We start from the raw sequence: 15,964 nt of genomic DNA on the forward strand, positions 1-15,964 counted from the left end.
TTTTTATTTTAATATTTTCTACATTCCATCACTCTGTTCGCATGGCCGTGCGGCTGGTGCTGATTTGCTGTGAGAGAAAAGTACTGCTGGCTAGCCGGTGAATGTGCTAATTTGGTGGAAGAGAAAAGTACTAGTGCATGTTTCCAATTTCAACATTTCTTCTTTATCGTTTCAACATTTGAAAGCCAAATGTTGCACATATTGAACAAAATATTGAGTTAAATCTATCAAAATATTGAACATATTTACAATAGATAATTGTATTAAATTGTGAGCTTTAAATATTGTTTTGCGGGACCTTCGTACCGGACCCGTCAGCAGTCAGCACAACTCTCTCTCTCCACCCCTAGTAAAAAAAAAACTCCCTCTCTCCACCCTACAGCCGGCCGCCGCGGCGTGGCTCCAACCTCTAACCTCCCGTCGGGCAGGCGCTACGAGTTCCAGGTACATGGACTAATCTACGCTCTACCCCAAATCTCTAGATTGGTAAACTTGATAACGTAGATGCTGAAATTTCGTTGTTGGTGCGGGAGCATCTGAAGATGGCGGCGGCGGCGGCGGCGCCGTCGTCGTGGGAGGAGCTCCCGGGGGACCTCCTGGGCCTGGTTCTCCAGAACCTTCCTTCCCTCGCCGACCGCGTCCGCCTCCGCGCGGTCTGCCGCCCCTGGCGCACCGGCGGCGCCGCCCGAAGGCACCTGCGGCTGCCGCCGCCGCTCCCGTGGCTCGCCCTCCGCGACGGCGGCCTGGTGGACCTCCAGGGCGCTCCAGTTCGGTGCGCGCCCATCGTCCGCGAGGGCGTCTTTGGCTACCTCGCGGTCGACAACCTGGCCTGCCTCGTGCACGGAGACGGCGCCTGCTCCCTTATGAATCCTCTCTCCGGCATGACGCTCCATCTCCCCAAGCTGGCCTCTGCCGTGGGCCGGGCGCTCGACGAGTCTGCATTCTATGATCAATCTCACATACGAAGCGCGTATGTGAAGGTGATACTGTCGGCATCGCCGCTCGATTCGGCACTGGATCCCCTCGTCGCCACCATAATTATGGAGGGAAACAGCATTGTAATCTCTTCTTGCAAGAAGCCTGACGCCATCAGCATCAGTATGCGTCGAAAGAGGACCCTGGTCTCTGCAAAGGTCAGCCTCAGCATGTCTCCGGAGCAGAGGTCAGAGAGGTTTTGTGGCTCTCAAAGGATTTGTGATATTGCCTTCTTCCATGGGAAGCTGTATGCTCTCACCAGGCATGAAGGACTTCGAGTCATTGAACTTGATGCTGGTGACCTCATTGAGACGAAATCATTACCGGGCTTTCTTCAGTGCATCCCTGATGACCCCAAGCAGCAGGAAGTATACAACTGCGAATATAATCACAGATACTTGGTCCTAAGGTACATTGCAGAATCAGATGGCAACCTACTAATGGTGAGGCGGTGGATGAGCGTTCCACCGGATGCTCAGCTGGGTAGCTACGACAGAACAGTCCGGTTTGAGGTCTTCCAAGCGGACCTTGCAACTGCCCCTGGCCGGTGGATCAAGGTGGACAGCTTGGGCGGCCGTGCGATCTTCCTTGATACAATGTGCTCCAAGTCAGTACCCGCTAGCAGATGTGCAGGTGGTGTTCAAGCGGATTCCATCTACTTCATGCATAGGGTTTTCGACAGTTTGTCAAAAGAGTTGTTCGGTGTGTCTATGGATCCTCTTGCTGACTCTGGTGTGTACAACATGAGAGATGGGACAATCACGGCATTACTGCCGGAAGCCGTGATGTCAAAGCTGCGGAGCAAACCACAATTTCTCACTTGGTTCTTCCCTGTTGATGCATAACTCTTATTCCCATCGTAAAAGGTTGTTGGTTATAAAATATCAGTATGCTTGCTGATGCGTATCTGCTTGTTGACTCTGCAAAAGTGATCAGTAGAACCAAGCTCTGCAAAAGGTGGAGTCACTCTTTGCTTGTTGACTCTTTATTGGCAAGCTTTGAGAAATTGGTTGCCTTTTGAGTTCAGTATTTGGTTTTTAGGATCTGGCTTGTGCGGTTTAGCTTTGTTTGATTCTATGCTTGTTCAATTGTCTGGCTACTGCGGAGTCTTTGGGGTGGGATCGTTTTCCAGGAAATAATTTAGATCGAATGATTGTTTTTGTCAATTAGATCAACTGCTGTACAAAATGATATGACTATAGTCATCCGATCTTAAATTATTTCTGAATCACCCAGCAATATCGGACAACATAAAAAAAACCAGCAACTGCTAACAGCTACAACATTCTTATAAAAAAATACAGCTTGAATGATTATCTGATACATCATGAGCTAAAAGTACACAATCTGTCAGCACCGTTTTGTAGAATAATACTTCGGATGCCCATATTTCAAACGATCCTAAGAAATACGTCCTGAAGATGTCCAAATTTTAACGCCACTTAGTATATTTAACCTGTTCTGATAACAAATGGGCCTCCATATAAGATTTAGGCAATCATAAAATCTCATACCAGAACCATGAAGCTTAATAGCACTGCTAAAATATGTAAAATGTCAGGAAGGTTGTACATAGTGACTCTGGTATACAGATACACAGTGCCTGAGAGTGCACATGCAACTGTGAGCTCAGGCCAGAATTTCTTCTACAACAACAATGCTACCTCTTGACTTTCCTAGAGTAATATGACCTTTAGAAACAGTGCCTACTGCAGACAGACGAACAAAACTTGATATCTCTAGGGGCCATATACCTCAGACAACCTTTGGAGATGAAACCAGCCTTTGGTTCTCCTCATCCAATTCGGCCGTGTCATCTTCTCTACCTTGCTTAGCTGCCGCCTCTCGCTGTGCTGGAGAATTACCTTTTGTTGTAACTGACTGCTGATAGAGCACTCCACCAGCAAGAGTGAAGAGCAAGCAAACCAAACCAAACGCGCTTGCATGCTTGTCCCAGATCATCACATTGATCGCAACCGTAAGGAACTTGTTGACCACCCCTGTCACTGTGAAAGCCGTGGCAGATATCGCCTTCCTTGCAGCGAAACCAAAGAAGCTGATGAGCAGACCAAACACACAGGACAATGAAACTGCCACAAAGGCATCAAGCTCAAACCAGCTCTGCCCTCTTGATTCAATGGCTCTGAATACTGACAAGTGCTCCCCTGTCAAAAGCCCAAACACCGGTGCCATTAGCAGCGAAAGCAGATTGTTATAAAGCACAAAACCCCAGGTATTCAGCCCCAAGTTGGTCACCATGTGCTTGATGTACACCATCTCAGTAGTTATGGTGATCAGATAAGCGAGTGCCCATGAATATGCGGTGAGGGTGAACGCCGAATCTGTCATCACATAGCCTACTGCACCTCCCAGAATAATGACAAGGGACATGAATGTGAGCTTGGAAGGACACGGCTGCTTCCGGAAAGTGGTGTCGGCAATAGCCACCAGAAGCGGTGTCAGGGATCTGAATACTATGAAGGTGTCGACATTGGCATGCTTCAGGAGGTAGCAAGGTAGCAAACTTCTTGGCAGTCTGGAAGTAGAAGGGATCATGGTAGAGGAGGCCAAGCTTTCCGAGCACCCAGACTCCAACCACTGATGTCAGATACTGCAGGGCAGTCAGGAGGCCAGGGTAGCTGAACTTTGTGATGGCATACTTGTTGATGATGGCAAGCAAGCTGGAGCACAGCGCATAGCCAATCACCAGGCTGCTCGTTGCGTAAGCTTGCTTCGCCATGGATTGGGATTTGTTGACCTGAAAATTCACGGGGTAAATCAGAAAGTGGAATACCAGGAAGTAACAGAAGGTGATTACTGACGCTAGATTCATCCAGGAACAAGATGGCATCCTCGCAAGAAAAAAAAAGATGGCATCAACCAGTCTGCTCCTGGATACCTGGACTAATGAGATACCAGACTATCTAGTAGAGCTATGAACCATCATTGCGAGTAAGCATACATCTATCGATGCACTAAAATGATGAACGGACGAAGAGAATTGCGAAATTAATTTGCTGCTACATGAACATTGATAACAATAGTCCTTTTTTTTAGCATGACATTGATAACAATAGTCCTGACGAGATAAATAGGACAACTCGGAAGGGGATAAGGTGCAGATTTACGATTATACGCCGTTTCCCGGATTCGCGCCGCCCCGCCGCCGCCCCCACCCCCACCCCCACCCCTGCCTTCTCACTGCGCCGCCCCTGCCCTCTCCGCGCGCCATGGCCTGGAAGTCTCCGGATCGCCGCTACTCCCGCGCCGCCGGCTGCATCCGGCGGACCATACATCGCCGGAGCAGAACCATGAATCGAGGAGAGAGAAGGGGGTGGAGGGAGGGAGAGGGGATAGAGAGCGCACCTAGCGGATCGAGTGCCGACGGGGGGAGCCCGCCCTGACCCCCCGCGCCGGAGGAGTGCGGCCGCGCCCCCAGCCTCCGCGCCGGCGCGGAGCTGCGGTGACCCGTCCGTCCCTGGCCCCCGCACCTGCACGGGCCTGCTGCGCAGGGAGGGAACAGCGATTGGGAGAGCAGGGAGGGAGCAGCGACTGCGAGAGAGCGAATCTCGCCGGAATGTTTGGCAGGGGGTTGAGGAGACGGAACGCGGAGTGGAGGGTTTACCGACGGAGCAGCTGATGGAGTGGAGGGATCCTCGGGAGGGGACAAGACAAGGCAGGCAGAGGGGGGGGGGGTAGGAAGTGGAGGGGCTGTGGGTGGGCCGAGCTGGCGGGCCTCTGCACGACTGCACATGGTTTAGCCCACTGCCCCAGGAAGTGCGTTGACCTGTTAGTCCACTCAGCTAATGGCCGTGTTTGGTTTCCTAGTGCATGCAACATGAGAAAAGAATCTCGTATACATAAAGTGCTAAATAAAGTTTATTTGTAAATTTTTTTAAGAATAGTTATAACTTTTCGAGACGAATCTAATGATAGTAATTAATTAATGATTGGCTACAGTGATGCTACAGTACCATCCTCTAAATCACGCGGTTAGAGAATTCTCTAGTACAACTATTACCAGGAAACCAAACAGGACCAATTTCCCAACGGTCTTCAAATTTCAATGTTTTCGAAGCTCGAAGCCGGATGGAGCTGGTGCCGCCTTCTGTCTTAGCATTTCACAGTTTGAGCTATACCCTCCGTTTAAAGTACACGGAGCAGTCCATTCTAGCTTCGTTGTAAGTAAAATATTTCTATCTTTGATTATCAATTCAGATACTATACGAATGTTTCGAAATTGATGGTTAAAGAGACCAAAAAAAGTTTTATTTAGGACAAAACTAGAATGGTAACTATTGCGAAGCGGAGGGAGTGACATTTTCATTTTTCAAATGGAAAGTCCGAAAATTCAGTTACAGTCACCTCTTTAGAGGTTACATCATCTCCCTTTCCATGCCAATGCTCAAACGGCGACAATGTATCAGCATCATGTCAAAATATTCGAAATCTTAGTCGCCTCATCATCTCATCATAATGAACAATGGTTCCTGGAACAACAGTGAATTTTGAACACCTGGCAAAATTTCAGGGGGTAAGAGCTGCAGTTCCCTCCATGGGTATAGCCGTATAATCTCCCTTGTCCAAAAGTATGCTCTTGGGACTTGGCAGACATCATCTACATGACAGGAAGCTGAAAGTTGACATCCATGCCATGAGTTTGCAGCGGTCAAACATCTGAAATCGGATGCATAAATACTACCATCCCATCCATTTAGACCTGTCTCTCTCCAACATTAAATTTCGCAATGAAGAAACCAATTGTATCCACTGGTGACGATGGATCGAACCTCTGAACAAGTTCAGCTTCATGCTCTGTCAACCATTCCCTATAGAGGCATAATTTTATTTTCAGAGTTAGAAGAGCAAATTTCAGTAAGCTGCGTATGAAGTTGAAATAGAAATATCTGTCCAGCTTGACGACAGGAAAAGTACTCAGGATGCACCCTGAGAACAATCCAGACCAGTTTGTGGACTGAAATCACCAGATTACCAGCAATTACATGAACTATCCTAGTCCAGTTTTTAGGGGCAGTTGCCAATATTTGACATTATAATGAAATGAGATTGTGACTATGAATTCCAAACAAACTAACAACGATCTTACTCAGTATATGTCTTGTTGAATAGCTCACACGAACCAACAATACCAGGCCCTCCAACTTTTGGGTGCTGAAAAAAAAGAATGAAATTGATGTGGGAAAATTTAAGTAGTCTGAAACAAATAGCGAAAAAATATAGCTTTTGAACAATAATGTGAAGACAGGACAGGAGATCTACAAAAGTACAAGATTTTATTCTAAAGTGGCATGCTATCAGTTTAAAACTATCAAATCAAGTTCCTCAGAAACTCAGCCTCATTGCACAGTTTGAAAAAAGATTAAACAGTTATATATCACATAGTTTTGTAATCTATGACCAGCTTCTCGCGATTTATACTGGCTAGAGTGGTATCTCTGGGGGGTCACTGAAACCACCCATCCCAGCCCACATTTGAAGCCTGGTAACCTACTTGGCTATGCCTGGGGGGTGTCTTCCCTTGAGGTCTAGGGTTTTCCCTTTCTTTTCTTCAATGGAGAACAGCTTTATTAATTTTTTCCTTTCTTACTTTGCAATCTACTTTCCAGTACCTGAGTCATGATGTAGTTTATGACAACAGTGATGAAAAGTTTGAGCAATGTACAAATTAATCCACTGATCCATTGCTCAGCCTATCTTGCAAATAATGGAACTTACCTGTGATACCAGTGACAGAAACTTGTAGGTGTCTAATGCATATCTCACCAAGGCCTCATTCTCTCCTGGATTTATAGTACACCTGCAAAGAAGAAGAAAAAAAGACAAGTACCAATAAACAGACTATTCACTGAGTTCTCCTGTTTCTCCTTTGAATTGCGGGCCACATATACCACAGTACCAGTATGTATTGTATGGCATGCAGATAGCAGATGGTTAACCATGTAAATTAGCTGTTTGTTTGTGCACAAACTAGGATTAATACTCAGTTCTTCGATCAAATGGCAATCAAGGATAGTTACTAAAATATATCAACATGGAACTAGTTGGTTGCTTCACTACATGGGTAATGGCAAAATGTAAATTTATGACTAGATTTATGTCTGGTATAGTGGTATTCATGCAGCAATTACGATGAACTTCAGGCAATAAATCACTACCTGCACTGTAGTATCATGTGCCTGTTCTTTATGTTCAATTTTGGACAGGCAAATAATATGACCTTAGGAGCATTGGTTGCCAAGCTACCAGCTAAAGTAACTACTTGTACAAGTTCTTTGAAGTATAAAAGTTGAACAGAAACTCACGTTGAATAAACAATCACCCCACCTGGGCGAACTAGCTTGACAGCTTGATCAAACATTCTCCTCTGATACTTTGCATGAGTTTTCAGTGACTCTAGAGTTTCCTGTCAGAGTGCAATGCATTTGAAAAAAAGAAACTTCCATGTCATAGTACAAGCAAATATTCTAAAGTGTCAAGGTGCATGCAGATGCACATCTAAGCTATTAACTGGAACAGATGACATCAAGCTCAATTTGAAAAATCCTTGTCCTCATGAAATACTTGCCCCCAAAAAAAATGATATTCAGGAGTTTCATAAATCCAGGTGACAGTAGATACACAACGGATTAAATAATATTCAAAAGAGTATCATCAGAGAATGTTAAATTCTAATACTATATAGAGGCTACTGCAATAGTGCATATCATATACTGCTACAGGAGTTGATTGCTTTGCAGGTGGGCAAAATAGTGGCATTGTCCACTCTCTAATCACAATGTTTTTCTCAAATTATAAATTCACAACAATGAGCCCAATATTTTAATTTATGAAGAATAGAAATCCAAGTATTTTTTAGAAGAATGGAACTAACTCCCATTATATCCAGTAAACACTAATTAAACACAGCATCCCTACAATGTTCACCCTTGTGTTTTGATTGTTCCCGAGTCTATATGTACCATGTACACACCCTTGTGTTTTGATTGTTCCTGAGTCTATATGTACTATGTACTTGAACTATGGACACCATAATTGTTGAAAAGTCCCATGGAGCTTGATAAGATCTCAATCATGTATGTTTCTTGCTAATATAAAATATAGTAGGTGTAGGACCAGGAGTTATTGTTTTCTGACTTTTCTGTGCTTCCTGTTTATATAGGATGAACATACAAAGGGAGAAAATGCAGAAGTGAAATTTGAAGGACCTGATGCACTGAGTCACTAGATTAGGTGAAACTTACCTCGCCAGCAAAGAGCCGAGGTCTCAAGCCAAGTGCAGAGCACGGAGCATCAAGGAGGACACGATCAAAACTGTTAGGGAAAAATCCCTTTGACTTTTCAACTCTACCACCAGAGCAATTATTTCTTCCTGGTCCATTCTTCATCCGCCGTAAATTCTTCCTGAGTTCAGCCTTGCTAACATATTTTCTGGATTCTGGGTTTTTGTCATCTACTGAAAATAGTTGTTCTGTTTCTGTATCAGGAAAAGACTTCATTTAGAGTGATCTAGTCTACAGGTTGTGTAATGATCAGACTTTTTACTCCCTCTCATTCCAAATAGAAGTTGTTTGGGACATAGAAACTGCTTGAAATACTTTGAGTAGCATTTTTTATGATAGTATTTTAAGTCAAATGAGTTGCATACTATTGAAATAGTCTTCATCCTGAATATTTTTAACATCAAGAATATGTTGTGATTTCTGAATCCATGCATCCTTTTATATACTGATACTGAAAAAAATTTAATAACAAAAATCCTAAAACGACATATTTGCAGTCGCTGTTCAAGAATGCCACTTTAAACAAGATCAAATCTCCAACACTTGCAAACTGAGCAGTCTCCCATAAGGACTCAGAATCATAATGCATGAGCTGGCATAATGATGAAAATCATACAAAGACTGGGTGCAAATTTGCATGCTCCTTACCAGACTGCACCACCACCGTTGTTGTTGAGCTCTCTTCATTTACATTAGTAGCTCTGACATCTACTGTGACATGGCAAGGGCCAGAGTCCTCTGCCAGTGTCTTAATTGCTTCACCCATGCCAACATTTGTTGCCTCATCAGTCTTCCGTACAGATTTGAGGGCGTCAAGTTTATAAGCTTTAATACAATTCAAGTCCATCTCTGAAGCCAACTTCAGAATATCCATCACCTGGTATCTACTTTCATGTTAGAGATGTACAATTACAAATTCCTGTACTTAAACATGTAGGATAAATTTTCTGAACAAACATGCAGGACACCTGCATGTCATTGCATTAAAGCAGGATTCAACTGTGTCTATAAGGGCGAATCCCCCTAAGTAATAGGGAAAAAATCCATTTTACTACCTCCACTTTGTCTGCCTAACCCCTTGAAGAAAATTTAGGCTAGGTTGAATGCAAATGAGTGCCCCTTGCTCCAACTGCACACCATCTAAAGTGTTGCACAGAACAAAAACTGCACGCACCACTTATACCTGGCATTTTGCTATGAAAGGATATATGTGTTCGTGAAACTATATAAGAGACTCAAACCTTGACCCAGGTATATTGGTCTGATCTGAAAGGAATAATTCACCTTATTGTGAGATCTATCAAGGGCAACAACTTCTCCTTTGTCCCTCATAAGGATAGCAATTGCTGTTGTTTTTCCTCCTGGAGCTGCACACATATCTAGTATTCGCTCGCCTGGCTGGGGATCTATAAATGGGACACACAATACAGATCAGGCCAAAATCTTTTAGCAACGCAGTACGAAATAATGAACTGTACAACATGCAAAAATTAGTCAAATGCAGAGGTAAGAATCATTACAGCCCATGATTCAACTGCTTATTTCTAGCAAGATTATGTGATTTTTAAAACAACTTAGCAAAATGGTTTTGGTTAAAGCTGCAAACTCAAGGAAGCCCTAGTTTCTCTCTCGACTAGGAGCCAATAGATGCAATGATCTCTTCTAACATGTGCAATTTGAACATGGAATTTGTTCCAGAAACAAAAAAAAAAGTTGAATATGCATGTCCATGTTTCATCACGAGTCCTTCATATTATTTGAAGCATCCTCTAAATAATCGTTCAGCTAATTCAATTTTCTCAGCCATGATAATTGGTTTTCTATACTTCAGTACCTGGGTTTAAACGAACACAATCTATATAAGTAATGCATGTTGGATATTTGTATCAATCTACGGCAAAGATGATAATATTGGATCAAACATTAAGCAGCGAGAGAAAAAAAAATCATACCAAGGACATGAGCAGCCACAACACTTGGTAAATTTTGAAGAAATATCTCCCCTTCAAGCACATCTAATGAAAAAATGAATCAACAATTAAGCTTAATGATTTGAAGGGGTAAAAAAAGAAAATGACAAAAAATAGTGAAATACAGTAGTTGATGCATTTATATCAACTCAATTAGAGTATTGATTTGACAATCCTAACCGCAGAAAAGTAGATTAATAAAATTCAAAAGTTGGCATGCATGTAACAAAATTAAGCATGTGTCAACATTTGACACCATTTTACAGAAGTGATTTGTGCGTGTGCTTCTAATGGAACTGAAGCCCAAACATAACTTAAGGTATGTTCTGTTCTTATTCTTTTTGGAAAGTGGGGAGGAGTGGAGCTTATCCAGATGGAATTCCTTGGTAGCTGCCACAAGAGAACAGCGGGGCAAATAACCAATGCTAGGCTGTTTGGCAAGCTTGGATAGCTGCACAAATTATAGCTAAAGGGTGAAATGATATAAATACCATTCAGATAAATGGTAATCTATTGCTTGCTAATCAAGGGTCAATATATTTTGTTTAGCGACCATGCCTGACCACGTTTTTCATTAAGAGGAGAATCAAGGGTCAATATAATTTGTCGTTAGTTTATTACTAAAAAGTGTAAGACTGTATCTCTCTTTCATGCAGATTGCTGTGATACACTGAAAGATGCTTACATATGCTGCTGAAAATTATCCGAAAAATGTAAAAAATATGCAGATATACCATTGAAAGATGGGAGCTTGTATACCCTTTCAGTCATCTCTACTGCAATCCCATGAGGGACACGAAATATTCCAGACCTCGGCATTGCAGAAGTCCCTTGACCAATGTACAAACCATTCCTTTCTTCATAATGTACATCTGCAACATGGAGTATATTATATAGCTCTATGAATATGCATCTTTTATCAAGGAAAAAACTTGCAGCACAAGATAGAAATAATAGAACACAGAGCAACCATCTATGCCAAGGGAAAATAGACACTCACAAGTCACAAAGGAAACAAAATCAGTTTATTTAACAAGTATATAAAAGAACTAAACTTCTAATAAAAAAAGCTTGCCTGATTGCAATCCCTGTAAAACAGTTCCTCGTGTTATACCCACAGCCCACCCACCATCCTTGACGGGCTGCTCAATGGCAACTGAGACTGCAACCTTATCACCCTTTTCAACATGTGAACTACAAGCTAAAACACCAGGGACAAACACCTGAAGGCAAAGCAAATTTGGAGAAAAGAGATCAAATGACTAGTACAGATTTTCAAGTAGCAATGAACTTGTGTAGATGGTATATGGTCACATTTCAAAATAAAAATATAAAAGTAAAAAATAGCAAATGTTTCAAGGATAGATTGCGCATGAATTGTGGGTTGTATTGCATTGAGCCTCGAGGGCGAATATATAGAGGTACAAGACTTGGAGGCAAGAAGCCTCCACGAGATATTTCCTATACCACCAAATATACTCTAACAGCTACATATAGGCACACATTGAAGAAAAGAAAAAATATACCTGGGCACCTCGAAGAACTGATTCTGCACATTTTCGGCTTACAATTACTTCCTTAACAGATTGGTCTGGTTGACTATTATAATTCAACACATGCGGCCCTGATCCCTGAACAAACAAAACGTTTTCAAGGCCAGCATAGGGGCACTTCCGGACCAGGGAGCTCTGTTCATGTGGTTGGTCTCCACCTACAATCTCCATGCCATAGATTCCATCAGAGAGACCATTTTCACATACTAGGTCCATAAGTTTATGCATGACAGCATCAGTGGAAGACTTCAGAGTATTGACACGAATACAAGAATAACGAGAAGGACGCCTGAGCAGGAAAGCAATAGTTAGTCATATAGAACAGTAATAGTTGTCATGGATTAGAAATTTGCACGGAAGTTCAGATGTCAGTTACTTAAATAAGCACCTAGGACATATACTTCATACTTCTGAAAAAAGCAAGTAGCGAGCCCAAGTGCCAGCAGTCCGTAATTAACTAAAACAAAACGTAGTGCATTTGATTAACTTGTACAAAGACACGGATCATATATAGATATACCACTGCCTGCCCCCCCCCCCCCCCTATGATCTGTAATTTTGCACTGAAAATTTTATATTTGATCAAATTATTAGATAAATCAACACTGTTGGCCCCCCTAACAATGGAAAAAAAATAAATTCCTGGCTACACCCAGTAGAATACCACGCTACACAGCTACAGAGCTCCAGAACTTGGAGCAAAAGGAAATGCAGCAATCCTAGAATCAGCAGGAATTAACTGACAGGGAGAAGGGGGTAAAGCCAGAGCCAGCCTCTAGCAGGTGGGGTGTACTCACGCGAGGGCCTCGGAGATGCGGGCGAAGCGGTCCCGGCCGTACGCGGCGGCGAAGTATTCCTCCACTTCCGGCTGCCACCGCAGCTTCGGGCTGAACGTGTACCGCCCCGCGTCGGGGGCGGGCGCCGCCGCCGCGGAGGGAGAGTGGGAGGAGGAAGAGGAGGAGTCCATCCGCGGCGACGGCTGATGCCAATGGAGAGGCCGGCGGCGCGGGGGGGGGGGGGGGGGGGGGGGGGGTGGCGTTATCGGCGGGGGTGTGGCGGCTTGAATCGGGAAGGCAGGGGTTTGCACTTTCAGGGCTTTGGCCCTTGGAGCCAAAACTGCGAAAAAAATTCAGTGCAGGCGGCCGAGAGCAGTTTGCAGCCCGCCACCGAATTTTTCCCCAAAACTGGCCATAAGAGAATTTCGAGGTATTTGGACCCGTTTGGTATAATTTAGGCCGACTTCAGTTTCAGCTTCACGAGCGCCGTATATTATTGTATCGCACTGTTACGGTGCTGTTCATCAAAACTCTCCTATCTTGCTTTGATCTACAGTCAATGTGAGGGAGTGAGAAGCCGGTGAAGCCAAATTTTAGAGGCTTCACCCGGCTTTGCTCGCTACAGTCACGAAGTCAAAATTATCTTAAGCCATGCCAAATAGTGTCTAAATTTCTTCCGAGATATTTGTTCGTAATGTAGTCAATATTTTTTTATTCTAACCATGGATTAAAAAAGCTATTTGAAGTCAATCGTACAAATGCATTATATTATTATTATTATTATGCTTATATCATGAAGTACTTCCATAACATATAAATTTATATTTCCAGGTAGGGGAGCCCTCCTCAGGCCCCCCCCCCCCCGCCCCCCCCAGTGCATCCGCCTTTGGGAAGGGACAAGGTATTCTGGTTCCAATCAAAGAAAGAAAGGGTATTATTACTTTTGCTCTTGATAGTCCTTAGGTACCATATTCTCTTGCACGAAAATAAATAAGTGTTGGTATTTCTTAACATTCACAGAATAATCTGCAAGCATACAGAAATACTATTGTAGCACTTCACCCATGAGTATTCAAGAGTATCATATTTGCACAGGGAGTGGAGGAACTAGCATTCTAATTGGTTCATCCAAGGACAAACAAGAGATAAGTTGGCGGGGATAGAAAAAATTCCTATGTCTTTAGAGTTCTAGTGAAGGTATTACCTCTACTTTCTTACTTGTTGGACTTATGGCCTTTTGGATGGCACTTGAAGCAAGCCACGGTTGACCTTTTCTTAAGCTTTTTCACCATGTCTTCACGGTTATCTTAAGAAGGTTGGACAATGCTCTTTGTGACGTCACAGGTTTTTAAAATGCTAAACAAGAAATTTTAAACATGATATCATGCCTAATAAATCTAGAATCATGCTTAATAAATAAGAACAATTCAAATTATGCATATGTTTTGAAAACATTGTGTATGTATATGTGTGTGCATGAAATGACAAGTTCCTTTAATCATTAAGTCTTTTCATTGTATTAAAATAATTTTCAAACCATTGCTCAAATGAAAAAGTGTTTGAAACAAAAGTTGTAGATCTTGACATTTTGAACTAGTTTTGTATTCAAAAGTTTTTCATTTGACCTCAGGAAACAGGAGAAAAATTGAGTTTACAAAGAAACACGCACTTCGATTTAATTACAAAATGCCCTTGAGTCCATCTTCTTCCTCTATCTGCTTCCTGCTCCCAGCCCACGACGCCGGCGACACCTGTCCCGGCTGCGTGGCTGCGCCCCGACCAAACCCGCCTCCCCTCACCTGGTTTTCCCCAAACCATTCATCCCTGGCTCCACGAAGACACGCCACGCGCCCCCTGCCAGCTGCGGCGCCACCACGACGCCAAACGCCGCTCGCCGTCGCCAGTGGCGAAGCTTGCCGGAAATTTTAGGTGGGGCAGACTCGCCCTCGCCCAACGCCGTCGCGAGCAGGGGCGACACCGTCCTCCTGCTCGCGTCGCCGGGCCACTGCCTCGTCAAGCTCATCTTCGCGTGCCAGCGCGCAGGGCTCGTCGCTGTGCCCATCTCACCGCTCGACCCGTCCAAGCTCGGCATGCCCGCGGCCCACTGCCACCTCCTGTGCGCCGTGGCGCAGACGAGGCCGGCCGCCGCGGTCGCTGACGCGAGTCGCCACCGCCGCCCCCTTGTTCTTCCGCCTCCCCCTTCATGAATCAGACCGACAGCGCGAGGCAGCAGACGGAGCCGTGGTGGGAGGGGAAGCAGGGCAGGGGGCGAGGCCACAAGGGGCTGGCCAGTGGCGGCAAGGGTTCCGCTCCCGACCGTGGAGGTGGTGCCGCCGGCCGTGTCTGCTCCGGCTCCAGCTCCTGCTCCTGCCGTAGTGTGCGCCGGGTGCGGCGCGGACGGCGGACGGGTGCGCCACTGCGCCGGCAGGTCCGATCTCCTCGCGGCGGTAGGGACTGGGTCGAGCAGCGACAACAAGGATGGGGGAGAGTGCTCCGCGAGCCGCGTCGTCACCGGAGGCGTGGGCAAGCGGAGGAGGATGAGGGTAAGTACTGTGGCAGGCGGCGGCGGCCGTGGGCCAAGTGGGCGGCGGAGATCCGGGACCCGCACTGCGCCGTGCGCAAGTGGCTCGGGTCTGCTCCATGGCTCCGCCGGTAGCTGGGGCAGCTGCTCCACCCTGCGGTATGGGGAGCTTCGCCCCGTCGCTGCGCCCTGTCCCGGCCGCGCCCTTCCCGCTCGGCCCTCCCCCAGGCAACGCAAGCCATGCCCAGGTCCTCCTTCCCTCTCACGCCCGCCTATAAAAATGGCCATCGCCCTCCCTGCTCGCGCGCAGGAAGGCCGCCTATGCCACTACCGAGCCGGAGCTCGAGCTCACCATGGAGCCCCCTTCCCCGGCCATCCCCGCCACGAGCTAGCCCTCGGAACGGATGCCCCTCGGCCCCCTGGAGCTCCCAAGCCCAACAGCCCCCTCCTTAGCTCGCCGCACCACCGCCGCCCGCCGCCCGCCGCCCGCACCTCGCCGGAGTTTCTGCTCACGCTGGTGAGCCCCTTCCTGGTGGCCCCCAACACAACCAAGACCACGAACTGGTAGCCCTCGACCTCCTCTTGCTCATCCCCCACTTGGCCCTCGCCGCCGGCGAGTCCCCTCGCCGGAAATCCGGCCGCCCTCCTCTGTTCCCCACCCAAGTCCGGCCAGGGACCTATTCATAATTTTAAAACTTGATTCCAGGGGTGAAACGGCGAAATGTACATGAACTTTAAGCTGCGAACTTGTAAAATCAATAATAATTTGTATAAAAATCATAAAAATACAAAATCAAATGTTCTGGAATCCTTGGAATGAAACCTACAACTTCTGTTACACTCACATGTTCAGTTTCTGCTTTTATTT

The 15,964-nt window shown here is 45.5% G+C and overlaps 2 protein-coding genes and 1 pseudogene across 5 annotated transcripts; 1 reads left to right on the top strand and 2 right to left on the bottom strand.

Annotated features, from left to right (window-relative positions):
• The first annotated feature begins 322 nt into the window (after nt 1–322).
• Nucleotides 323–2,018, top strand: LOC120712206 (F-box protein At2g26160-like). Its single transcript, XM_039997928.1, has 2 exons — nt 323–444; nt 543–2,018. The coding sequence occupies exon 2, from the start codon at nt 543–545 to the stop codon at nt 1,818–1,820; it is 1,278 nt and encodes a 425-aa protein (XP_039853862.1). The 5' UTR covers nt 323–444; the 3' UTR covers nt 1,821–2,018.
• Nucleotides 2,019–2,476: 458 nt separating this feature from the next.
• LOC120712207 lies at nt 2,477–4,296 on the bottom strand (annotated as a pseudogene). Its single transcript, XR_005690755.1, has 2 exons — nt 4,104–4,296; nt 2,477–3,733 (listed from the first exon to the last, which is right to left on the bottom strand). The product of XR_005690755.1 is annotated as a GDP-fucose transporter 1-like (transcript).
• Nucleotides 4,297–5,271: 975 nt separating this feature from the next.
• On the bottom strand, nt 5,272–12,806 carry LOC120712208 (rRNA (cytosine-C(5))-methyltransferase NOP2C-like). Of its 3 annotated transcripts, XM_039997930.1 has the most exons (14): nt 12,597–12,806; nt 12,007–12,088; nt 11,773–11,877; nt 11,322–11,469; nt 10,981–11,118; nt 10,229–10,291; nt 9,561–9,682; nt 8,925–9,153; nt 8,238–8,470; nt 7,299–7,399; nt 6,712–6,793; nt 6,083–6,147; nt 5,696–5,804; nt 5,272–5,593 (listed from the first exon to the last, which is right to left on the bottom strand). In XM_039997930.1, the coding sequence occupies exons 1-14, from the start codon at nt 12,764–12,766 to the stop codon at nt 5,447–5,449; spliced, it is 1,794 nt and encodes a 597-aa protein (XP_039853864.1). In that variant the 5' UTR covers nt 12,767–12,806; the 3' UTR covers nt 5,272–5,446. The 3 variants fall into 3 exon arrangements, with proteins under 3 accessions (XP_039853864.1, XP_039853863.1, XP_039853865.1); XM_039997929.1 differs by having other exon boundaries at nt 11,773–12,088; XM_039997931.1 differs by having other exon boundaries at nt 5,678–5,804; nt 11,773–12,088.
• Nucleotides 12,807–15,964: the final 3,158 nt, after the last annotated feature.

The sequence above is a fragment of the Panicum virgatum genome, chromosome 6K, assembly GCF_016808335.1.
Source record: "Panicum virgatum strain AP13 chromosome 6K, P.virgatum_v5, whole genome shotgun sequence".
Classification (NCBI taxonomy): Eukaryota; Viridiplantae; Streptophyta; class Magnoliopsida; order Poales; family Poaceae; genus Panicum; species Panicum virgatum.

What these genes read in the sequence shown, in the direction of transcription:
- LOC120712206 (XM_039997928.1), top strand. Translation starts at nt 543, where the DNA reads ATGGCGGCGGCGGCGGCGGCGCCGTCGTCGTGGGAGGAGCTCCCGGGG.
- LOC120712208 (XM_039997929.1), bottom strand. Translation starts at nt 12,766, where the DNA reads ATGGACTCCTCCTCTTCCTCCTCCCACTCTCCCTCCGCGGCGGCGGCG. An exon ending in CGCATCTCCGAGGCCCTCGC is followed by an intron (nt 12,089 to 12,596) that starts GTGAGTACACCC and finishes TTTCCTGCTCAG; the next exon opens with GCGTCCTTCTCGTTATTCTT. An exon ending in TTTACAGGGATTGCAATCAG is followed by an intron (nt 11,119 to 11,321) that starts GCAAGCTTTTTT and finishes TCCATGTTGCAG; the next exon opens with ATGTACATTATGAAGAAAGG.